The following is a 25,655-nucleotide window of genomic DNA, read 5'->3' as shown; positions in this document are numbered from 1 at the left end:
GAGCTCTCCCGACCTGCGGTCAGCTCCGCCGCGGCCACGGCCAGCCGCGGTGCCCGCTCCCGGCGGGGTCGCGGAGCGCCGGCTGGACCCGCCCCGAGCTCCATGGTTTGCCCAGCCCTGCGCGATGGTGACTCTGGGCGCCGAGGCTGGCGCGGGGCGAGCCCGCAGCTCGCAGAATGAAGGCAGGGAGCGCGCCCGGCGGCCGGCGGGGGCTGGCTCCGCGACCCCAGCGCCCGGAGGAGCGGCCCAACCACCTGAACCCGGAAAACGCCAACAAGTAGTTTCTCGTTGGAGCAGGGCTGCTCGGCTGGGTGTCAGGACTCAGTCCGGCTGCCCGGAGAAGCTCGTCCACTCGGAAACCAAAGCAGAACCACTTTTCTGTCGGTCTCGTTAAGGTATCTGGGGGCGGGAGGGGAAGGGGGTGATCTGCCGGGAAGGGCATGCTGACCCTGCAGGCAGGCATCCCCCCACATTCCGCAATAGGAATGTGGAGGTGAAGCCCTGGGGAGAGGTGGCTGGGAGACTGGAAACCGGGACGCTATCAGCTCAGGGATCCAGGGGGTGTGCCTCCAGCGGCTTTTCCCAGGGCCTCGCCCCTCCTAGAAAGCAAGCCCCCACCCTCCATCCCCCAGGCGTTTGTTTTTCTTGGGAAGGGGGGATGGGGTGGGATGCGTTGATCACTCGTATTCTCAAAAAATGTATCCTAGTTAGTGGTTTCCTTTCCCAAGTAATAATAATATTAACAACAACAACAACAACAACAACAATGTGAAAAGGAAATTGGATCAGGAAATTAGTCACAGGTCTCCTTGGTGAAAGGCAACAGCAGGGAGATTTTTGTGCTTTGACTTCTGCGTTCAGTCTTTGTGCCTGGTCCGTGAGGGAGAGTGGAGGTGAACCGGGAACAGGGCACGCAAAGGGTGCCCTGAGTGCCGGGGCGCTGCGAGCCGTCCAGAGTCCCGAGGGTACGCGCGCAGTGGGGGGCTCCCCGCCCCGTCCGGGGGCTCTCACCCAGCACCACCAAGTTGTCTCCGTGGAGGAAACTCGTTGCCTAAGAGAACTGCCTCCAGGCCAGGGGGGGCGCAGAGAGGGTCTAGGAAAGCGGAAGTGAGGGGCCAGGGCAGGGGGAGAGAAAGGGGGCAAGGGAGGAGGGGTCTGGAGAGAGAGGAGGGGTGGGGGTTAGGACCTAGGAGCCGGTTATTTGTGAGAGGGGAGGGAAGTGAAGGGTGAAAAGACGAAGTAGGAGAGATCAGAGCAAGGGGAGAAAGGTGGGAGGCCAGGAAGAAGGTGTCCTGGAAGGTCAGGGAAGCTTAGACCACCCCAGTTTTCTGGAAGCCCGGGGAACGTGTGCTGCTAGAGGCGGGGACAGAGCTGGGCGCGCGTTTCCTCCTGGGAGGGTCCTTTGCCCCTCGCCCGTCTCCAGCCCTGCCTCCTGGGACTCGCTCTGGGAGTGGGGGTGGGGGTCACGGCGCGGCTCTGACGGCCGAGATCTTTAACTTGGCGCTGTGTTCGCCTCCCCCCCAGTCATGTCTGAGCCACAGAGATGGGCAAGATCGAGAACAACGAGAGGGTGATCCTCAATGTCGGGGGCACCCGACACGAGACCTACCGCAGCACCCTCAAGACCCTGCCTGGGACGCGCCTGGCCCTGCTCGCCGCCTCCGAGCCCCCGGGCGACTGCCTGACGGCGGCGGGCGACAAGCTGCAGCCGTCGCCCCCTTCGCTGTCGCCGCCGCCGCGACCGCCCCCACTGTCTCCCGGGCCGGGCGGCTGCTTTGAGGGCGGCGCGGGCAACTGCAGCCCCCGCGGCGGCGGCCGCGAGTTCTTCTTCGACCGGCACCCGGGCGTCTTTGCCTACGTGCTCAACTACTACCGCACGGGCAAGCTGCACTGCCCCGCCGACGTGTGCGGGCCGCTCTTCGAGGAGGAGCTGGCCTTCTGGGGCATCGACGAGACGGACGTGGAGCCCTGCTGCTGGATGACCTACCGGCAGCACCGCGACGCCGAGGAGGCGCTCGACATCTTCGAGACCCCCGACCTCATCGGCGGCGACCCCGGCGACGACGAAGACCTGGCGGCCAAGAGGCTGGGCATCGAGGACGCCGCGGGCCTGGGGGGCCCCGACGGCAAGTCTGGCCGCTGGAGGAGGCTGCAGCCCCGCATGTGGGCCCTTTTCGAGGACCCCTACTCGTCCAGAGCCGCCAGGGTAAGGCCAGAACCGCCCCCTTCCCTCTGCTCCAGCTCCTTCCCAACTCTCGGTTCTCTTCCACCAAGGGCCTCTGGGGTGCGGGAGGGGGTGGGAGGGAGAAGGGAACCTGGGCTCCCTAAGGATGAGATTAGCAGCCCGTCTGGTGCAAGGTAAACTCCGGGACCCTGCCCGCCATCCTCCCCGCCCCCTCCATCCTCCACCTGTCCTCAACTCAAACAGATTTACTCTAGCAGATGGGAACTGAAGGGCAAAGGTCGACCTCTCGGTGCAAGTCTGTCCGGAACCTTGTCCTGAAACTGGTGTCGCGCTTCACCTTGAGGGTTTTTTTGTTTTGTTTTGTTTTTCCTGACTCTTTTGCTCCAACTTTTTCGTTAGTTTGGATGTTTCTTTAGGCCTTCTGGTCATCACGATTTGACATTTTCAGTAAGGAAGGCCTGACACTCCACATCTGACCCACTCAGAGCAGTGGCTCCAATTAGGGATCTAATCTGAAGACAGAGAAGGGAAAATGGAATATACCTGTGTGGCTGGGTGGGGAGAGGGTGGGCCAGCGGGGTCACTTTGTGAAGAGACTCTCCTGAGTGCTATTTGGGCCTGTCTCCTTCCAAGGGGGAAGAAAGCTGAATTGTTTGTCCCAGTGAGTTGAGCAGGGACCCCACCTGCACGTTGAAATTGGGAGCTGGTCGTTTTCCCCTTGGGCTGTATCTGTGTTTCTTACAGGTTGACTCTGAATTGGTCACTTGGTGAAGCTAGGTTAGTCCGATGGTCTAAATCTGGGTAATTTAGATTGTGGCAAACTTTATTTTACTCTTCAGATTGTGAGTCCATCTTCAATTTTTTTCTTTTCAGTTTCTAGCTTGAATGACAGTTTAAATTTAGTCCTTGAGACTCCCAATTAATTTTTCAGAATCCCATGAAGGGACTATAAAAGTAACCAATACTGGTTTCTCCAGTTTAAAGGGAATAAAAGAAATATAAATAACCAAAAAATTATACAGTATGTGAATGTTTTTTAATTATACATGAGCACAGAGTACTGTATTTAGTTAAATCTTTGCAACTGCGTGTGTCTGGTTTGCTTCTGACACTGGGAAAAAATACCCCCAAGGCAGCTTCACTATGGCTCCATCCTCATTATTGTCTTTTTCTGTATGTCAGAAGTCTCTGCATCTGAGATATTGTGCAGCTGTCTATCTGATAACTTGTCAGAAGATGTGCTTCTGATACCACTGTAGAAGTCTGAGGATATGTTTTGTTTTCAGTTTGAAATAGAATATGAATGAGACAATTTTAAGCATTGCTCCTCTGTTGGATCTGGCATTTAAATGCATACATAAATTTTAGTGTTTGAATATGGAATTAATAACGTCAACTCTGAGCTCTTCCTGTTAAGACCATTCTATAAATTCAACAAGAGTTGGATTTCAAAACAAAAACAAAAACAAGTGCATATTTACTTAAATTAAATCAAAGACTCATGACCATTACATCTGTGGTTGGGTTTTTTTGTTGTTTTTTTTTTGTTTTTTTGTTTTTTATTCCAGCTGAGTGCCACAGTACTCTTTCCACTTGGTGGCTAAAAAGATAATCTGAATTTGTTTTCAGGCTCATCATGTGATTTTTTTTTTCCAGATTGCACACTATAAAAAAAGACAGAATGTCTTATTATCTTTCCTCATGATAATATAATAGATTTCATTGTGGCCTAGATTACATAGCAAAAACTTTAAGATGGTGTTTCATTTTTATTATTGCTATGGAAATTGATTTTATTGATTATTGATCAAAGGGTAGACTATTAACTTGAAAATAGTTTTAAAAAAAATGTTCCTAAGATTTCATTTTAACAGTAGTAGGGTTTGACATGTAGCCATTTTAGGTGAGGAAAGAACACAGATGTATTCGAGATTAACACAAGGTCAAAGAGCCATTAGAAGTAGAATCAGGTGAGAATCACAGATCTGGAAAGTTTCCTTGAGGTCACTTCATGAAGACCCTTTATTTTATAGATGAGGAAAATGAAGACTGGAGATGCTAAGTGATGGCCAAGGTCATACAGCAAGTTAATAGCAGATCCAAAATTATGCTGGAGGTCTCATGACGTCTTCCCCAGGCCCTTTTTACCATAACCACTGATTATAACTGACTGGTTAATGAAATCTGCAGATCATGTTGCTCTTGAGATTTAATGCAGGATAAGACGCTTACTAGAATTCTAACTTTGAAAGGTCATCTATGACCTTCGGTAGAGGTCTTTGGTAGAGGTTTTACCCTGCACCACCCACCATTAGAGTCAAAATACAGGATTTGAATTAACTTCTTGAACCTGTTTGAACTTCGCATTTTTATTGACCGTTTGATATGTGATGTTTTGCTATCTTTCAGATTGGCTAACATTTGTGGGGCTTGTCTTCAGGGAAATCCCTTTTCAAGTTATTGGGGGTTGCCTAAAAAGAGTAATCAGAAGTCACCATTTTACTGAAATGTGATTTAATATTTTTATATGAACATTTTTAGTTCAGATTATGGCCTGACTTAATGTTATCTGACTAGTTTGATAAATAATATTACATTGGGAGGTCAACAGGATGAAATTAATATTTTGCATGGACATGATTCTAGGAGACATAAGTCAATTATCAAGTGGATTGCTTCAGCTGTGGTCTTACTTCCACAAGTCTCATTCTTAGTAGAAGTTAAGTATTTAACTTTTATAAACCCTCTTTACTTTTTTTACATTAGTTCATCTTTTATTGATATACTTGAGATGAACAATTTTAACTGGCTGAATTCCTATTTCAATTTGTTATACCTGTCATCAATGTCTTTATCTTTTCCCAATATTGAGGAGATTGGCTCAATTATATAACAGATATGTTTTATTTCTAACTTTTATGAACTAAAGTGCCAGAATGAAACCACAGTGATAGGAACTGGATAGATAATTAGCTGAATTTTGTAACATTGTATTCTTGCTTTTTGTTTTGGTTGGCATTTCTCCCTCCTCTATTGCTTTAAATTTATGATGTAAATACATATTCAAAAGGTCAAAATTGTTCAGGTTAACTTGGTAAAAAAGTTTATATTTTATACTTAAATGAATTTGTAAGAATAGTATTCCAAATAGAAATTTATAAGAAATCAAATATAAGTGGTCATGGAAACCTGTTCTGAAAAAAAATGAGATCAGGAAATAAAAGGAGAAATTATTCTGTTGATGCCATTGGGTGAAATTTACAAATAGCAAAAATCAAGGATGCATAGATGTATTTGTGAAAATGTTTTGCATTGTATATTTCCCAATTTAATATCTAAGTTTAAGAGAAATGAAGGTTGTATGTGCTTTCTTCTGAAAACATTATATCGTAGGTAAGTGGACAGGTACCAGGCCGAAATTCTTTGATTGAACTTCTGGATTTTTTAGAAGTGAAAAAAAAATAAGATAAGGTCAACATACCAGAATCAAAATATTTTAAGTAATTTGTTCCCAATATTAAGGAGCTGAAAGCAGTTATGTTTCTCCTCGCTCTTCCTCGGTCACTTGTTTATCTTTGGTTAGGTGAGGGCATTTTGTTTTTCTTTTACCTTTAAAGAGCATAGAAAGAATAACTGCCATGGAACCACATTTAAGATATTGGCTTTTTGGTCTTTGGGTCCAGATCATTTTATGTGTGTTCTCCAGCCTCTATCATTATGTGCAGATCATCCTGAATCATCCATGGGCTATGATAGGGAATCAATCATTTGTTAGATTTTGAAAATACTCATTTTATTAGTAATTTTAAATTAGTTTATTTCCACAGAATTATTAAAATATACTCCTTGAAACTATTAAAATTTAAATTTCAATATGTAGAATTGGATTCAGAATTGTACATATTTAATTTACTTTTTGTGGATTATTTTTTCCTCTTCCTCAAACCACAGATAAAATAGGAAAGAAGTGATCTAAATAACTGTGTGCCAGATTTGAGTGTAACGCTTAAGTTAAAAAATTATAATAAGGAATGGACTATTTGAGTCACATATTAAGATTAAAGAAAAAAGTATTAATATTTCTTTTGTAAGTATTGCTGAAGTTTAAAGTATTATTGGCCAAATATAGCTTGTTCATAAAAAATTATTGTCTATTATTAGAATTTTTAGAATATTTAATCAGTGAGTATTGGTTATGCAGTCACTCAACTATGTCAGTTATCAGAATACATGGAGAAGATATAGTCTTTTGCCCTCAATAAGCTCACCACTCTATTTATAATAAAACATTTTCTAAAAACATTATCTATTAAATTAAGAAATGCAAAAAAAATTCCAGGGATATTATAGATAAATTTTCTTCAAAAAAAAAGTGGAAATGTTGCCTGACACATTCAGGAAGACATTCTATTTAGAAATGGTGGTGTTAAGGTATTGTTAGTCTTTATTTTATGATGAAAGTGTTATCTTGGTTTTTCTGTTTTTACAATGATTTATAGGCTCTGTCTTTGTAATATTATTGGACAGTGTGATGAAGGCTGTACTTATACAAAACAACCAAATTATTTAGGGTCCTCATCTCCTTTCCATTTTAATTAAAAGTCATGGCCAACTATATGACAATACTAATCCAAACTTCAGACCCCTGAAAAAAGTGTGCTGTAATGTCTGGTGTTTTTGCATTTGCCCATATAAACATGTAAGTGTCCTTTGACTCTTTCCAGGCCGCTAACTGTAGAGTTCACAAAGTAATTAACTTTATACTTCTATTCTGAGTATTGGATAGGTTCAGAGAGTAACTAATTCAATACATCATTAAAACAATCAAATAAGTTCTTCCTTCTTGAAATCATTGTTGCACTATATGCTAACTAACCTGGATGTGAATTAAAAAAAAAGAATCAAGTAAGTTCAATAGAAAATTATATATTCAGTTGTGTATTTGATCACAAACTAGGTGATTTAATTCACTGCTGAGTATTAGGCATGCCAAAGGTGAATGTAGTTGGAAAGATTAGGTATGACTTTATTCTGTGATATTTTGCTAAAAGCTCATTTGTAGACTTGAGTTGACAAAACTAATGCAAGTCAAAGAAATTCTTCTTCTCTATTGAGAGCCTTATTTTCAAAGCAGCTGAACACAAGGAATGTGTAGCCTTATATAGAAACATGCAGGTCAACCTTTCCCATTTGACAATGTATATCATTATCATTTATTTTTACTACTACAAAAAATGCACTTTCAGGCCTCATATTTTTTGAACTTCCGAGTCATATCCTTTTATTATGGCAACCTTTAAAAACATGTCTAAATGAAATAGTAAAGGGCACTAAAGGACTGATGAAAGAGAAGCACAGATCTCCAGAAGGAAATATGTAGCGGCAACGTAGTGTAAACAATAACCATCAATATATTATACAAACTTAATCCACTTCTTTTTGAAATATGAAGGACTCTTTTTCAGTATGAAGGACATAATTTCAGACTCTTTTTCAAAAAGCAATCTCTCTCATATAAATATATATGAATAGATAGCACTGCTTTTACTTATAGGTTGAAGGGTGGTCATTAATTTTAATATCATATAGTCAATGTTTTCACAGAAAGTGACTAAAATGTGGGTATTTAGGTGGAGGAGAGAGCAGGAGGAGAGAATATATGGAAGCAATATTGGAAAACTGCCTGGGTGGGATATATGAGACCCACACACTAAACTAGATTTCACAATCAGTGGTGTGACCTTGGAGAATTTACTTCATCTTCTTGAGTCTTGCTTTCCTTTGACTTATTCTGGAAAAAAGAAAATGACACATTGGGCTAGCTAGTGTCCAAACTTCTTTCCAGCTTTTAGATTTTGAGGTTTGGAGGAAAAATAAGGTACTGATTGCTAAAAACCCTGGGGAGAGGGTGGGGGAGAAACAAAATGTCTGCCCTCATTGTGATTGTACTCTAAGGACCATTACACTAATGAGGTAAACCAGTATTGATTTTTTTCTTGTTTGTTTTTTTCACACTTATAACTTTCTGCCCTTTTTTTTTCCCTACAGCTGTTGGGTAGCTGCTGCTCTGGTTACCATAGAAACAGGTTAGCTCTTAGCTTCCTGTTCCCATTGAAAACAGCTTTCCCTCAACCACATATTGATCTCAGGAAATCATTTTGCTGTGGCTCAGTCATGAAACCCATAAAGATGATTGGCTCCGTCATTTCCTAAATCTGAGATTCAGTGCAGGTGTATATCCATCCACCACAAGGATAACTGATTAGATAATCTCCGTTTTATTTCCATTTGAAAAGTGTCTTGTCAAAGACACCATCCTTTTCCCTTTCCTGTATCTTATACGGAAGGAAAAGTCTTATTCACTTGAGGATTTACAGATATGCCTAACACACATTTAAGTGTTTACAAAATAATGTCAAATTATTGAGTTCTAATATCTTTCATAACTCCTTTTATTAGAATAAACAGAGAATAGAATGCTGTCTAACATACTTAAAATAAATTTATATTTTAATGTACCCACTAATGAAGAATATTTAAAGGTAAATATATATGTATTATATTGTGTTCTATATTTCTCTTTTGGGGAAATAGTTTTTCTATTTCAAGATATACATGTTGGGGCGCCTGGGTGGTGCAGTCGGTTAAGCGTCCGACTTCAGCCAGGTCACCATCTCGTGGTCCGTGAGTTCAAGCCCCGCGTCAGGCTCTGGGCTGATGGCTCAGAGCCTGGAGCCTGTTTCGGATTCTGTGTCTCCCTCTCTCTCTGCCCCTCCCCCGTTCATGCTCTGTCTCTCTCTGTCCCAAAAATAAATAAACGTTGAAAAAAAAATTTAATAAAAAAAAAGATATAAATATTTACATAAAAAGAGGATACATTCATTGTCGTTAACATAGATGCGTACTCAGGGGATAGGTTTATAAAATTTTTATATGTTTAAGCAATGAAAGAATTTTGTAGGAATATGGCTTGAAGTTTTGATTTGAGAATATTAGTGTGTGTGTGCGTGTGTGTATGTATTATATGTACATATATCCAAAATATATGCTTTTTAAGTGAGATTGATTACTGTTATATATGACAGACTTCTGGTGTTCATTAGACATAGAATTGGAAGGACACTGGTGATCACTTGGCACAATTGCCTCAATTCATAGAAGAGGGAGCTCACTTGTTCATAGCTATGGCTAGCTTGTGACAGTAGCAAGGCTAGAATTTAGACCTTCTGATTTATCCCATTCAATCTCAGTTGCTTAGTCTGCACTGTGTTTAACATTAGATGTGCAATCTTTAGCTCTTAGGAAGCAGCAAGCATGTTAAGAATAGCATGGGTAGGGTCTGCCCTTTCCCTATTCTGTTGCTTAGTCATAGCGGGGAAATTGTTACTATTTTATGTATTCACTTTATTTCCAGACTCCCCTCCAGGTACAGCCTTCCATTGCTGCCTTCTCTACCAGTTCTGTATCTTACTGCTCTACTACCTTTAAGGCCTCAAAACTAACCTGCTTATGCATTTACCTCCTATTATTTCCCTTTATCCCATTGTGTGTGTGTGCCTTTTATAATATGTTTCTCTACTCTTACTTGATTTATTGCCTTGGGAATCTATCAGTGTGAACCTAGTTCACTCTGTTAGTAATGGTTAATATATTTTATAGAGCATTGTGTTCTCACATGTAATTAACCAGATTATAGTGGTTTTACACAAGATAACGGGTGAGTCAGTGGAGTGAAAGTGAAAGGTTTGGAGCTCTTGTTAAGATCTGCAAATGAGATTGGATGTTGTTGTCAGGTCAGTAAATAGGGGCAGAAAAACTTTTCCTTTAGCCTTTCTTCAGTGGACAGTTTGTCAAAGGTGGTGCTTACCAGACTGTGATGAAATGTATAACAGCATTAAAATTTGGGGGTGTTTGAGAGAATGAATTTTACAGGAACCAAAACAGAAGAAGTTGGGCCAAAGTGTCGCTGGTGGTATTGGGAAAAAGACACTCTAAATAATTTATGCAGTCACTTGACTGACCTTTTCCTTTGAAAGTTCATAATACTAAGGACATCTTTGTAATCTGACATTTCCTTAGCGTTCCATGTATCAAGAAAATTCTATGTAGACGCCTCAATAATGTCTTCTTTACTTTCTGTTTGAAGACCCAGGTGATTTGCTATCAGATCCTAGAGTTTTGCTATTCTTTACATATCTTACAACATTGCTGACATCTTTGAAAATTGAAGCAAAGGTCAATATAGCCTTTCTTGGCTGGTGTTCTGTGATTTCGCCTCAGCAATGGAAGGTGTTCTCTCGTTTGAGATGTCTCTATGGAGAGTTCCAGAGATGAAAATAAGCCACCTTTTGGTCTTACTTTACACCAATACTTTGTCCAGAATTGTTAAGTTGTTCACTAAATGATAAAATACAAATACATTTTTAAAATAGTGATTATAAGTAATTTTGTCGATATATCCAAATAATATTGTTAATTCTAAATTTAAGACAACATGTTTAAGCAAAAACTGTTTGAACCAGAATAAAGTTATTTGTTGAGTGGTTTGTGAGATTGGGTTCAATGAAAACAGCAGAAATTATTCAGAATTTATGTAAAATTTGTGTCTGTGTTTGCAAATTATACAACAGAAATTCAAATATAGGGTTACTTAATTTGATATTTTTATGTTTATTGACTTACGGTAAAATGCTATTTGCTAAAAGTGAATATTGTGTAATAATTGTATTGGAAACAATAACAAAGTAATCATAGCAAGAATAAACTTCCTTACTATTATAGTTTGATTTATCATCTGAATTGCCTTGCTTCTCTCTTGAGGTAAGCAATGAGAAGGCCATTATGAAGGTTTCTAAAATATCTTTAATAAAATTTCTTTCATATAAATTGAGTAGGAAGTGGAGAGAATAGAGCCTTAGCTGGCCCTTTTTTTGTGCAAACAGAATGTAAGCTGCAAGTATTTTTTTTAAGCTATTGGAATTTTATGATTGGGCCTGGTGAACCTATCACAGTCATATAGAAGTTGAAGGACTATTATATCTTTATCATGATTGAGAAATATTTTGAGCTTATGCTTAATTTCCGGGTTCATAAGGTGTTGATGGTGCTTTGATATTTAGAGTACACTGCCAGAGGTATAAAATTCAAGAAAGTTAATGAAATCAAGCATATTTTAATTCACTAATAGTCTTCAACGACATTCAAAATTGATTAGTTTCAATGCAAAAACAGGGTTGTTTAACTGAGTGACTGAGTGTGCTGTTCAATTCAATTTGTAATGTGCAGTCTGAGTTCTTTAGTTTTTTTTTTTTTTTTTTTACTGTACTGAGTATTGGTTTTCAAAATCTGTTCATTCTTCTATTTATTTATCAATCATTGATTTAATTCATCTGACTTCTCTATCTTAGTTTCTTGGTAACATTATTTCTGAGTAGTTGACTTTCAGTTCAGCGTTTGGTTTCTTTACCAACAACCTTTTGTGTTTCCTGTCCCTTTGCTTGTATTGATTGGCTTATGAAATAACGTGTTGTCATCGGGTGTTATTACATTTCTCTCTAGCTAAACAAACTGGACAAGAACCAAGCACCAAAGACAAAAGCTTTAACATGCTTTCGAATCTCTTAGCTGACAATTATTGAGCTTCAACTATTGGCCAGGACTAGTTTGTATTGAGTAAGCAAGAAGGGCTAAAGTTTGACATTTCCTTTTAAGACACTCGTATTCTGTTGAAAAAGAAGACTTGTACATCCATAGTTACGATACAATACATTAAACGCCACAATAGAGACATTAGTATAGTATGAACACACAGACTGAGGAGGGACCCACTTTACAGAGGAGATGACATTTTAGTTAACTTCCAAAAGATAAGTGTTTTCCAGCAATCAAGAGGAAGGTCAACTGAGTAGTGTGCAAACATGGAGGAATGCCATGCCATGGTACTAGAAAGACCAGAGGGCCAGAGAAGAGGCTTGAGAGGTAAGAAAGATTGAAACTGGAAGTGAAAGGATCTGGAAGTGAAAGGCTTAGAAAGGAGATTTCCTGATAAGGTGTGAGATACCCAGTCCAGGGCAAGACTGAACACTATTATTTGGAAAACACAGTGTATTCCAGAACAGTGGTTCTGAATCTTAGATGTGCCTAGAAATAATGTAAGATGATGACTGAATTTTGTTCCTTGGGTTTCACTCCAGAGATTCAAATTCAGTAGTCAGATTTGGATAAGATTCAGATCAAGTGAGCATCTTTGGGGCTGCAGTTGGCTCCTAGCCCAGTACATGCCAGTACTCTGATGTGACCGTTGCAAGAGCAAACGCAATTTAACAGTGAATTAGGACAATAATCATGCTTAGACCATTATTTCCCAAAGTGCATTTTATAGATCTGCAGTTCTCCAGGATATTAACAAGGGTTGTTCCTCAAAAGAGTGTCATTGACAGATGAATTTGGAAGCCAGTTTAAAACAAATTTCACTAGATTTTTATTTTTTAATTGTATTTATTATTATTATTATTATTATTATTATTATTATTATTTTATTACAGATCTTTTTAAGGCCAAAGAGTTGAAAGACGGGCTCTCCGACATTTGGTTTTGAGGTGGGAGTGAATTAATGCTAAGGGCTAGACTCAGTTGGCTGAGTTTGAATCCTGACTCCACCATTTGCTTGCTGTGTAACTTTCATAAATTTGCTTCTCTAACCCTTTTACTTTTCATCTGGACTGGAAATAATAGTATCTGACTTAAAGGATTGTTATGAAAGTAGACTGAGTATATTCACGTTAAGAATCCTTTGGGCAGCTGGGTGGTTCAGTTGGTTGAGATCTGACTTCGGCTCAGTTCATGATCTCATAGTTCATGAATTCGAGCCCAGCATCAGGCTCTCTGCTGTCAGCTGGAGCCCACTTCAGATCCTCTGTCCCCCTCTCTTTCTGCACCTACCCCGCTCACACTCTGTCTCAAAAAAAAAAAAAAAACCAACATAAAAAAAAAAGAATTCAGCATAGTGCCTGTTTCCGTAAATGTCAGTTCTATCATCATCATCATCATCATCATCATCATCATCATTTATTATGGTGTGGTTGCAATAGCACAATTTGAGGAAGCTTTCTGGAATTTAGAAAGTTCATGAAAATATAAGTTGTTTGTTCCTGAGATTTCTCATGTGGATACTGGATAACTGTCTGGGAAATTGTAGGTACTCAATTTTATCCCCCAAGAATAAGTAGTGATTAATTAGGACAATATCTAACATGTATGTATTATATGCTAGGCATTTTGCAACTGGCAAGGTGAAGGCATATTTCCTGCCTTTAAGAAGTTCGTGGTCTCCTGGAAGAGAAAAACAAAAGGGAAGTGACAGTGCAATGACATGAGATCTCCAGGAGAAGCAGGCGTAGTGTATTTTGGAAGTTAACATAGTCTTGGTAAGTTTGGAAAAAACCTCCTGGAGGAAATGTCTCTCTTGGTACCAGAGGATGGAGAGGAGGTAGCTGGACTTTTCAGATGGAGAGAAAGCCTGCACGAAATTCTAAAAGGGAAAGAAGGCATGGTCTGTGCATGATACTGTAAGTAACTCAGGACAGCTGCAGCACTGTGTAAGGGATCGTGAGATGTAGCAGGAGACAGAAGCTGAGATTGGATCAAAATTTTGGTAAGCTCTGTTGAGAGGGTCTGGTCTTCCTCTGGTGGTAATGGGGGAGCTCTTGAAGAATTTTTAATGGAGCAATGGCATACAGATTTGTAATTGGGAATATCGTTCTGAAACCTTTGTACCTGAAGAGGGGATTGGACTGGTGCCGAGGAGTGCAAATTTGTCAGGAGGACTGTAGTTTAGCATGTTATTGCAGTAGTAATCCAGGTAAGAAATACTGGTGACATGAATTAAGACAGTGGCCAGACGGATGAAGTAAAATGAACATAGTTAAAGTGGAATTGTTGATTGATTAGGTGCAGTGAATGAGGCAGAGAGAGAAATCAAGAATGTCTTTCTAGTTTTTGTCGCACAGTGAGACAAGCAAAACCTTCCGACTTTTTTCTAATCCAAGATTCTGTGATTACATGATTTAAGAGTCTGGTTTATCAGTAGTTCTTCTTTCAAGGGATTTAACACTATAATATTTTGTATTATGTTTTGTAAGTTTTATTTTATATTTCAATACCAATTACCCAATTATAGACAGCCATTTCATAGATTTTATGGTGGTGAAATTAGATGCAAGTATGTCCCTTAAAATTTTTGGTTACAATAATTCCCCACCATAAAAAGGTGGTGAGGACTAAGAAGTCCTCTCTAGAAGAAATGTTAGCTTTGCATTGTTATTATTTTGGTTTGAGGCCCAAGAAAATATTAACTTTTGCATAATTTCTAAGTTGACTATCTAATGTAGACTCCAAAGCTAGAAGCTTACACTGAACTGAGGATCCAAAAAATTCTAATGAGATTCTGTGGCTCTAAATTCTCCTTAGAAACTTACTTCAAATAAATATTTCCTTTAGAAAAACGTCCAGGAAGGAGCAATTGTAGTGAGGAAGCAAAACAAAATGAAAGCAAGGAAGAAGATGGTGACCTCAGGTCCAAGGCAGAGTAATTCCTTCTAAAGCATAAATATACCATGCCATTTTCTTGTTTAAAATCCCTTTATGGCTGGCATATTGAGGCATACTCTGTTTTGCCTGACTCTTCAGAATCTGTCCACTACCTATGTTTCTAATAATACGTCTCATAATCCACCAGTAAAATACTGACTGAAGTCAGACCACATGTTTTGCCATTTCTGAATTTCAGGTATGTGTTCACATTGCTCTGCATTTGCATACAGTTTTCTACTGCTTGGAATACTTTCTCCTCCTGGCTGTAATAGGTTTACTCAATCATCTTTTAGTATCCTGTGTAATTATCAAGTCTTACTTGATACCTTCTAAACTCTCTCAAAAGTAGTTAGTTTCTTCCTGAATGTCCATATCACTTTGCAAATGCAGTATTATAGCGCTTAACTGACTAGATTATTTTCCCAAAGCTACGGTAGCAAATTACTACAAGCTTGATGTCTTGAAGCAACAGAAATTTATTCTCTCACAGTTCTGGAGGGTAGAAATCTGAAATTCAGGTTTCAGCAGGATTGGTTTCTTCTGGAGGTTCTGAGGGAAATACTGTTCCATGGCTCTCTCCTAGCTTCTGGTGGTTGCTGGTAATTTGGGAGTTCCTAGGCTTGTAGATGCATCACTCCAATCTCTGTTTCTGTTTTCACATGCTGGTCTTCCCTTTGCATTTCTGTGTTTCATTTAGTTCTTATAAAGATGCCAATTATTGTATTATAGCCCATAATAATCCAATATTACCACATCTTAGCTTAGCTAATTATCTCTACAAAGATGGTATTTCAAAATAAGGTCATGTTTTGAGGTTTGAGGTGCACATGAATTTTGGGGAGATACTGTTCAAACTGGTACATGAACTTCACTATTTTGACAACACATTTGTTTTGTTCAATACATCTTTTATTTTCTGATTTCTCCTTTTCCATATCAGTGTGCTCTCATTTAATGGATACTATATATAGAATATCTTTATGAATCTTTCTGAAGATACTAGTTAGACAGTTTTTTAAAGTTCTCTTACATTTCTGGTATTAACTCTGATTCTTCTATGGATATTTTTTTCTATTATTTAATTTGTTTTCTTTTTTATGCCACTGATTTTCTTCATATATCTTTCCCTTTGAAAGAGGGTAGGGGTTGATTATAGTGTTATGTGGGTATATAGGCAGGATCAGGTAGAAACCTAGGATTCCCTTCTTCAGAGTGGGTGGCCAAACTAGGAACCCTCTCAAGGTCTAAGAAAGGATGCTCTATTTGGAGACAGGACTTTACTGTATTTCAGTTAATGTGGAGTGACCTTTCCTTCTGTTTTTCTCCATGCACTTTGAGGAAATCTGAGGCATTTAGAAATTTGCTTCACTTTCCTCTATCAAATCAACACACCTAATCAGGATCTGTCTTCCCTCAGTTGATTCTCGACTTAATTTAGAGAGCTGTTCTTGTGGACTATATTTTGAGGGAAAAATCTGTAGTCAGCCACTAAAGGAAGTGGGGGACCTCCAGGTTGCTCCACAGCCAGTTTCTTGTCCTAGTACCTCTTGCCTTTGAGTTTGGGTTTCCTCTGGATTTCCTTGTCAAGGATTGGACCAATCCCAGGAAATGCTCTCTCTTGCATTTATATTGAATTCCATTCTGCTTTTCTCCTCAACCTGCATTTCCATTATTCCAGTGCTGTTTGCTCTATGTCATAGTATTTCTGGTTCAAGAATAGCAATGTTTCCTGCTTTCCATCTCTGTGATTTTTTTTTCATCATTTTAAATGAGAACTTAGCCAAGGAGATGAAGTTTACTATCTTGCACTAGAATTTAATGATATGTGTATAAGCTTCTGGTCCATACTTGTTATGAACTTGTGCCATTTGTTCTTCTTGTTGGTGTCATTGTCCTGAGTTATAAACAGCATCTGGTAGTTTTCTCAGTGAGTTTTTACCACCATTTAAATAATTCATAAGTTTCTACAAGGATCACTTCTCTCTGATTCTTCCCTACAAAGTCATTGTTTCTTCTTATTTTCTTTGAGCCCACCTACTATATCTACTTTTATCTCTTGTGGAACCTAAATATTTAATCTAATGAAGGAATTCAAAGCCTAACAGTGGTGTATGACTTTAGTATTGCTGTAAAGGAGATTATTAGACTACCATTATTACAAAATCCTAGAAAATTCTCACTTGGAGAACAGTGAAACTTTAATTTGTCATCTGCCCCTTGAGAATACATTCGTAAGAATGTGAACTTTGGTAGTTTAACAGATGTTTTTTGGTACTTAAAGTCCCCAAATAAAGTAATAGCATTAAGCTGAAATAATGTTTACATATTGGGGCACTTTAATTTTTCACACAGAACCGTTGCCAGTGGGACCAAATGCCTAGTCCCTATTATGTAGAGAAGCATCTGACTGATGATAATAGATGGCACTGATTGTCTCACTAATTACATGGAAATCGGGCCTTCACTGAAGGATGCTGTGTCCTAAGAAAAGATACTAAAGAATGGATGTTGTGGCAGCAAAGAAATTAGCCAAGGAGAGCAGAAAAAAAGATTCCTATTCTTCACAGTACTGTTATCTCATTTCATTTAATAAAATAGAAATATCCAAAGGTGAATTTTCCCCATTGTATCTAGAATACACTTTATCAAACTAATGCAGTAATGAAGACCGTTATATTAAAACCTAATTTTGTCTGGATATTTCCTCTGAGCTGTGGCAAATAAAAGGACTGAGAAAGACATTTGAAGAAACATATGTGCACACTAATGGTTATGCAAATGGATAGAAAAGCCTTCATTTATACAAATATACTCTCTACATTATAGAGATAAGGTAAAACTGTATTGTTTTTAGGAAAAACCATTGAGAGATAATAAAGTAAAACTTATACATTGATAATATTCAAAACACAGCAATATTAAATCAAATTTATGTTTTTAAGATTAAGGGTCATTACAGTTTGTTTACTACTATTTTTCCCTTTCTTTTCCTTTCAAGTTTTTATTTAAATTCCAGTTAGTTAGCATACAGTTAACTAATTTTAAACTAGTTAGTCAATGTTAAACTAATTTTAATTTCATGTATAGAATTTAGTGTTTCCACACTTAGTACAACACCCAGTGCTCATCACAATAAGTGCCCTGCTTAATCCCCATCACCTATTTAACCCATCCCCATGCACCTCCTCTCTGGTAACCATTAGTTTGTTCTCTATAGCTAAGAGTCTGTTTCTTGCTTTGCCTCTCTCTCTTTTTTGCCCCCTGTGCTCATTTGTTCTGTTTCTTAAATTCCATATATAAGTGAAATCATATGGTATTTGTCTTTCTTGGACTAATTTTGTTTAGCATAATACTCTCTAGCTCTATCCATGTCATTGCAAATGGCAAGACTTCATTCTTTTTTATGGCTAGTAATATTCCATTGTCCATCTATCTATCTATCTATCTATCTATGTATATATTATATATGTGATATATATATACATATATATGTGTGTGTGTATATATATATACATATATATATATGTATATATATATATATATATATATATACACATACACACACACACACACACACACACACACACACACACATTTTCTTTATGCATTCATCAAAGACCCTTGGGCTCTTTCCATAATTTGCCTATTGTTTATAATGCTGCTATAAACATTGTAGTGCATGTATCCCTTTGAATCAGTATTCTTGTATCCTTTGGGAAAATATCTAGTCATGCAGTTGCTGGATCATAGGGCATTTTTTTTTTTAACTTTTTGAGGAACATCCATATTGTTTTCTAGAGTGGCTGCACCAGTGTTTTTATTTATTTTTTAATTTAAATCCAAGTTAGTTAACATATAGTGTAATAATGATTTCAGGAATAGAATTTAGTGATTCATCACTTAAATATAACACCCTGTGCTCATCGCAACAAGTGTCCTCCTTAATAACCATCACTCATTTAGCCCATCCCTCCACCCAATACCCCTCCAGTGACCCTCAGTTTGTTCTTTCTATTCAAGAGTCTCTTATGGTTTGTCTCCCTCTTTGTTTTTAACTTATTTTTCCTTCCCTTCTCCTATGTTCTTCTGTTTTGTTTCTTAAATTCCACATATGAGTGAGATGATATGGTATTTGTCTTTCTCTGACTGACTAATTTCACTTAACATAGTACCCTCTAGTTCCATCCACAGTGTTGCAAATGGCAAGATCTCATTCTTTTTGATTGCTAAGTTATATTCCATTGTATATATATACATTCATCATTTGATGGACATTTGGGCTCTTTCTATAATTTGGCTATTGTCCCTAGTGCTGCTATAAACATTGGGGTGTATGTGCCCCTTCAAATCAGCATTTTTGTTTCTTTTGGCTAAATAGCTAGTAGTGCAATTTCTGGGTTATAGAGTAGCTCTATTTTTAATTTTTTGAGGAACCTCCATACTATTTCCAGAGTGGCTGTACCAGTTTGCATTCCTACCAACAGTGCAAAAGGGCTCCCCTTTCTCCACATCGTCGCCAACATCTGTTGTTTCCTGAGTTGTTAATTTTAGCTATTCTGACAGGTGTGAGGTGGTATCTCATTGTGGTTTTGATTTGTATTTCCCTGATGATGAATGATGTGCAAGTAATGTGTTCTTATTATAGACAGTTGGGGAAGTATAGAATATACTGAAGAAGCAAATAGCCCTCTTATCCACTAAAGACTATTATAGATTTAGTATAATTATTTTATTTTTATTTTCTAACCATTGGGGTATAGAGAGTTTAATCTTATAGAGAGTTTAACCTTTGTTATCTGGAACACAGTACCTTTTTAATTTTATTCAAATCTGGTTTTAGATCTCAAAAAAAGATTGTCATTGATTATTTCATATATGTCTTATAAGTTTGTTTCAATGTTATTACTATATATTTTATGTTTAGTTGGTATTGTGAATGATATTGCTCCCCATTACATTTTAACTAGTTATTGATGTCATGTAAGTAAGCTACTACTTTTAGTATATTAATCATGGGTATATGTCTTTTACTGAGTCCTTATTGATTGAAATAGTATTTCAGTTCATTGCTTTTGATTTTAAGTATGTGCCACGTATGTAAGTGATAATTTATTTTAAGAGTTTTAATAGTTATAACTTATACTTTATCTCTTTTTATTATTGTTATAGGTATATAATTTGTAACTATATATTTTCAGCCATAATTTTCAGACATATTTGTAAGTGTTTAACAAATTACCACTTCTGCTTTCTTCTCATTATTTCCTCCTTTTTGAGTCAATTTGAAAATACTTCTTGTGATATCGCCACCGTATACTTTCAAATTTATTTTTCAGGGATGACTTGCATTCACATACAAAAGTGACCTTGACCTTGACTAAATAGAGAAGTTTTGGATTCCGTTTCCTTAAGTCTGTAGGTTCTGTCTGAGATTTAGAAACAATAAAGTGTACACAAAAGAGAGGACAGGGAAGTTCCCACACGTTGTCAACACAGGCAGGAACCCTAAACAAACCTTGGCCCCAAACAGGACATGAGCTAAAACATCAAGTGGGACTTAGGAAGGAAAAAAGTGTTTAATAAATGGGAGCTAACGGGATAGAAGGCCTAGTCATAAGGGGGTTGGGTGGGATGGAAGAACTGAAAGGAGGTGGGTGTGACTAGGGGGTCAGGAGCCAAGGGGAAAGAAAGGCAGAGGACAATCACGGAGGCCTCATGAGCCATATGAAGCTCCCTTGTTTTCACATCATTTTTAAAAACAAATCTACCTATTTGTATATGTTCACGCTTCTTTTTTCTATTTTCTTTGTCACCTTTTATCACTGTTGTGTTTTTCCTTCTTGTTGTGCGTTCTTGCAAAAATTACTAAATAGTCTTCTACATTTCTAATTATCTCATTCTTTTTTGCAATATCAGGTTTCTTCTTTTCTGTAATCAACAGAAACTTTAATTTTCTAACACATTTCTCATTCTTGGTACATTCTTTTTATTGGATTGCTTGGTTCTTTTCTCATTTAGATCAGTTCTCATTTTTTCATTTTTCTTTTTCAATCTCCTTGCTTTTGTTTTTGTTGAATCAATAACTGTGTCTCACCATGAACTTGGAGCAGATAGTTTTACAGGGACAACTTCACTTTCCAATATCAAGATGCTTTTCATTTATCTCTCGCTGCAGATTGCACTTCTAGTACTTCTACACTTATCCTGCAGTTCTCTTGGTATTTTCACACACACCACACCACACCACCCGGCCCCACCCCTCAGTTTCTCCATCCCACCTATAGAGATGGTTCTATACCTACCATTGGAATGCATCCAAGACTCAGAATTGTCCTGAATTTCCTCATAGTCCACTTATGTTCTAGCACAGTCTCCCTTTCCTTATAATCCATGTATGTTCTAGTGTGTTGTGATGGCTAAGAGCATAGATCTTGGCATCAGGCAGGCCTGGATTTAGATATGGTTGTATGACACATTAGTTGCATGACCTTGGATAAAAAAATTAACTTCTTTAAATTTCTGTTTCATTATTTGTGAAAGAACCTAATCATGAAGTGGGTATATGGGGATTAAATGATATGAGAACTAAATAAGATAATGCATTTAATAAGTATAGCAGAATGTCTAATATAATATAAGCCTTCTATAAATGGTAATTACTATTATATGAAGCTTAAGGGCAGGCTGATGTGCAAATCTTTAGTCTAATGATTGGTGGTATCTCTCAAGTGCTTGTTGTATATCTAGATCAGGGGACAGGAGAGCTTTTTTTCCATTGGATCACAGGTAGAAAATCCCAGAGGCTGTGGTAGAGAGTTTTGAAGAATATTTGCATTTTTGTTAATAGATTGTGGGGAGCAAAGCTGACAACTTTCCATCATTGCCTTGAGTATAATTGCACTAGGTTTGGACTGTGAAATAAAGTAAGATAGTATTCCTAATACCATTGCCTGCTTCTTTGAATGAGGCACAAGGAGTGAATGATCAAGAGGCACAGGGGAGACTGAGATCACTTTTGTTTAATGAATTATCAATGCCTAGGATATACTGGTACATAGTAGGTACTCAAAGAAGTGTTTCCTGACAGGCTGGTTGACTGATTATTTCACAAGTGGATTATTTAATATATATATCGCCGCATGCAGCACTCCAAAGGCAACCTGCAAATGTATCTCTGAGGGAAACAATTGTAAGCCTCTTTCTTCCTTCAGCTCTGTGGCTCCCTGAAATGGTTTTTAGACAATAAGGAACAAGGAGCAGGAGTTCCCATGGCTCATTGTTACACTGCTGATATCGGAGAACATGACTACACTGGCAACTCTCTCCACTTGTTGGGCAATCAAAAGAGTAACAACTAAGGAAAAATATTGTTGCAGAAGTAGAGTTCTTCCTTCTTATTAAGTACTTCCCATTCTTTGAAAGATTATTCTTGGAATGATTCTTGTATGATGTGGTTTTCCTAGTCAGACATAAGAACTGCACCAACTATAACTTTTAAGTTCAAGGGGTTTTTCAGATTTCCCTAATCCCGGTCAACATTTACTCCTTCTCAACTCCCACTTCAAAAGTTTGCACAATATTGCTATGAACATTAATTCTTAACTATTCTCATCAATAGGTATTTTATTAGTGTAAACTCTTCCTGGATTCTGGCATGTTGTTAATTTTTGTTCTTAACCTTCTGGGCTATAGTATGTCTTTATGGATATAGTGTTGCCATAAAATACAACATTTAGCTAGCTTTGAACTACACATAAACAATAAATAAGTGTTTTTAGTATAAATATGTGTACCAAATTATGGGTCATTCTTATACTAAAAATATTTGTTTCTTATCTGACGTGTAAAGGTAGTTGATTTGCTACCTTACAGTGGCAACCCTACACTGTGGCTTCTTTTCTTTTGTTTTCTTTTGTTTTCCTTTGTTTTCCTTTCCTTTCCTTTCCTTTCCTTTCCTTTCCTTTCCTTTCCTTTCCTTTCCTTTTCAAGAAATAGAGAGACAGAGAGAGAGACAGAGAGAAAGAGAGAGAGAGAGGCAGAGGGAGAGGGAGAAGAGAATCTTAAGCAGGCTCCATGCCCAGTGCGGAGCCCAACATGGGGCTCTGTCTCACAAACTGTGAGATCTTGACCTGAGCCGAAGTCAAGAGTTGGACAGTTAACCAATTGAGACACTCAGGCACCTCACTCCCATGGTGTTTTAAAGAGAATTTAGAATGAAATTTTTGGTTCTCTCATTTTTTTTTTTAACGTTTATTTATTTTTGAGACAGAGAGAGACAGAGCATGAACGGGGGAGGGTCAGAGAGAGAGGGAGACACAGAATCCGAAACAGGCTCCAGGCTCTGAGCGGTCAGCACAGAGCCCAACGCGGGACTCATGGTTCTCTCATTTTGAGGTGTTTCTCACTATTTTAGCATTAGTCTCTACCCAAATTTTCTGACTCTACATCTTCACGGTGCTGTACAGGGCCTGCTGTATCTCTAGCTCTAATTTTTGAAGCAGTCAGTGCTCAAATAGAGATAACTTCTCAACCCATCCAGTGACACTACTGCCAGAACAACAGCAGAGATGGTTGAGTCCTTGCCAGAGGTGGTATCTGTCCCAGAACTGGAGGAAGGGTAAAATTTAATGTCAACTTTCATTCAGATGGTATTGAACCAACATACTTTAAGTGACTCTGTATTTTTTACATATTGTTGACTTTTATATGACTTCCATTTGCCTGTTGATGGCCTCTTCCCATACATTTTACTCAAAAGAGGTCTGACTATTGAATAAATAGGGATTTTAATCATTACTAAAGAATTGCACACAAAGGGGGAACTGTTAATGTTAATGTGCTATATAGAGATCCATGTTTTTACTATAGGCATGTTTTTAAATATATGGGTATATGAATTCTTACCTTCTGATAATGTGATTTCTCATAATTTTCATTTATATTCCTTAGACTGTTATATTTATGTTATTGCTTGTGGCATTTTCAGACAGGTAACAGTCAGTGCATAATTAAACTTAAATTAAGCAGTCTGCTCCGTGATATACTCTGAGCAAGACTGTTTCTTGTCTCTGCCTTCAATTTGGTTCCACAGTCATTCCCTTTGGCCTTCACTGTGTCTCTTCTGCAAATAGCTGTCTTCGTAAGCCGTGCCAGCATGCCACACTGTGAGCTCCCTATGATTCAGTAACCGAGGAACAAACAGGTGAAGGAAAGCAGCTAAGAAAATAAGGACAAAGAAGGAGGTTGGAACAAAAGAGCATATCCTATAACTATTATTCAGTAAGACTGATTTTCTAGTGTTGGTAAATTGTCTCTTGAGTCAGTTCCAACAGAGGACTTCTAAAAATGTTTTAAACAATGTCAATGTCATACTAAGGGCATAATCTTCCCAAACAGAAGTGTGTTCTTCAATACACAAGTCCTTTGAGATGCTGCATCATAAAAAACAAATTCTGTTTGAGAAATGAGTCGCACTCTACCTTCACTTGTTGGTTCCCATCATTTATTTTTTCATCCTAAAATATTATTTATTTCTAATTTTGTTTCCATTGGTCATTTATGAATTTCATAAAAAATATGAATGTAACAGCTTTAAAAAAGCATGTTCCTAAGATGCAGCAGTGTGTGCAAATGGAGCTCCTGGCGCTGAAAATGTAACATGTTGAGAATTCCATAGTCTTTCTTCTTTAAAGGATTTAGTGAACTTACAAAAAATATCACCTCTAATATCAACTCTAATGCACACCACAGAGAGAAATTATCAGAAAAATTCAGTACCCAAATCAATTTTCATTATTCACGGATTAGATATTTATTGAGTTTCATGCCTACTAAGTGCTATTGGTGCTGAACTTGCCTCTAGCCTGAAGAACATACAGTGTAACTGGGGTTTGGGGGTGCAGCAGACGGGTAAGCAGGCAATTACACAGTTTGATAAATTCATGGGAGGCATACACAGAATGTCTTAAGAACCCTTGGAGCGAGCAACTGACCCAGACCACACCTAGGAATCAGGATAGATTTCCTTGAGGAGGGCAACAGCTGAGCTGAGTCTTAAATGACAGAACCAACTTAGGCAGAGGACTAAGAAAAACTATGTTGCCAGTAAAGGGAGCAACACTGTGAATGCTTCGAGTTTGAGGGCACCCCACAAGTTAATCATTTTGGCTCGAGTAGTGTGCAGAGGCACAGAAGGAATGGTGAGGGAGAGTGCAATGTTTTTCTTCAAAATGCACTATGCACTAGAGTGTTCTAGAACTCAAAGAAACCTAAAGAAAATTTCCGAAAATGCAGGATTTGTAGACTCCTTTGTTCTGTGAGACTCCACTGAAAGTATACCTCTATTTTCTTTACTGGAATTACAATGACATTGGGATCAATAACCAAAGTAGCATTTATAGGTGACTGTGATAATACTTATATTTAGTAGACTACAGATTTCACACTATTCTCTTTTCAGAAGTATATAGAAATTGAGTAAGTGTGTGAACTAATAAATTGCATGTAATTGCAAATGTTACCATTGTGCCCAAGGATGTCTTTCATAATTCTATCCCTTAGTATCTGATCGAATATGTTATCTGTTACCATTCCTTTAATGCTTATTATTATTATTATTATTTATTTATTTTTGAGACATAGAGCATGAGCAGGGGAGGGGCAGAGAGAGAGGGAGACACAGAATCCGAAGCAGGCTCCAAGCTCTGAGCTGTCAGCACGGAGCCTGACGCCGGGCTCGAACTTGCAGAGTGTGAGATCATGACCTGAGCTGAAGTCAGACGCCCAACTGACTGAGCCACCCAGGCACCCCTGTTACCATTCCTTTAAAGAATTAAATATAAAGTCCTTCTTGAAACTCTTGATTCTATAACTCCTGTGA

General features: G+C 38.4%; 1 protein-coding gene across 2 annotated transcripts in view; it reads left to right on the top strand.

Moving 5' to 3' along the window:
- Positions 1–222: 222 nt before the first annotated feature.
- The window catches only part of KCNC2 (potassium voltage-gated channel subfamily C member 2), a 197,368-nt gene continuing 171,935 nt past the window's right edge, over positions 223–25,655 (top strand). For both annotated transcript variants that reach the window (XM_047866845.1, XM_047866844.1), the window contains exons 1-2: positions 223–395; positions 1,525–2,206. In XM_047866845.1, the coding sequence (XP_047722801.1) occupies positions 1,544–2,206 (663 nt within the window). In that variant the 5' untranslated portion in view covers positions 223–395; positions 1,525–1,543. The remainder of the gene's footprint in view (positions 396–1,524; positions 2,207–25,655) is intronic.

The sequence above is a fragment of the Prionailurus viverrinus genome, chromosome B4, assembly GCF_022837055.1.
Source record: "Prionailurus viverrinus isolate Anna chromosome B4, UM_Priviv_1.0, whole genome shotgun sequence".
NCBI lineage: Eukaryota > Metazoa > Chordata > Mammalia > Carnivora > Felidae > Prionailurus > Prionailurus viverrinus.
This window is presented reverse-complemented; position numbering and strand designations above follow the sequence as displayed.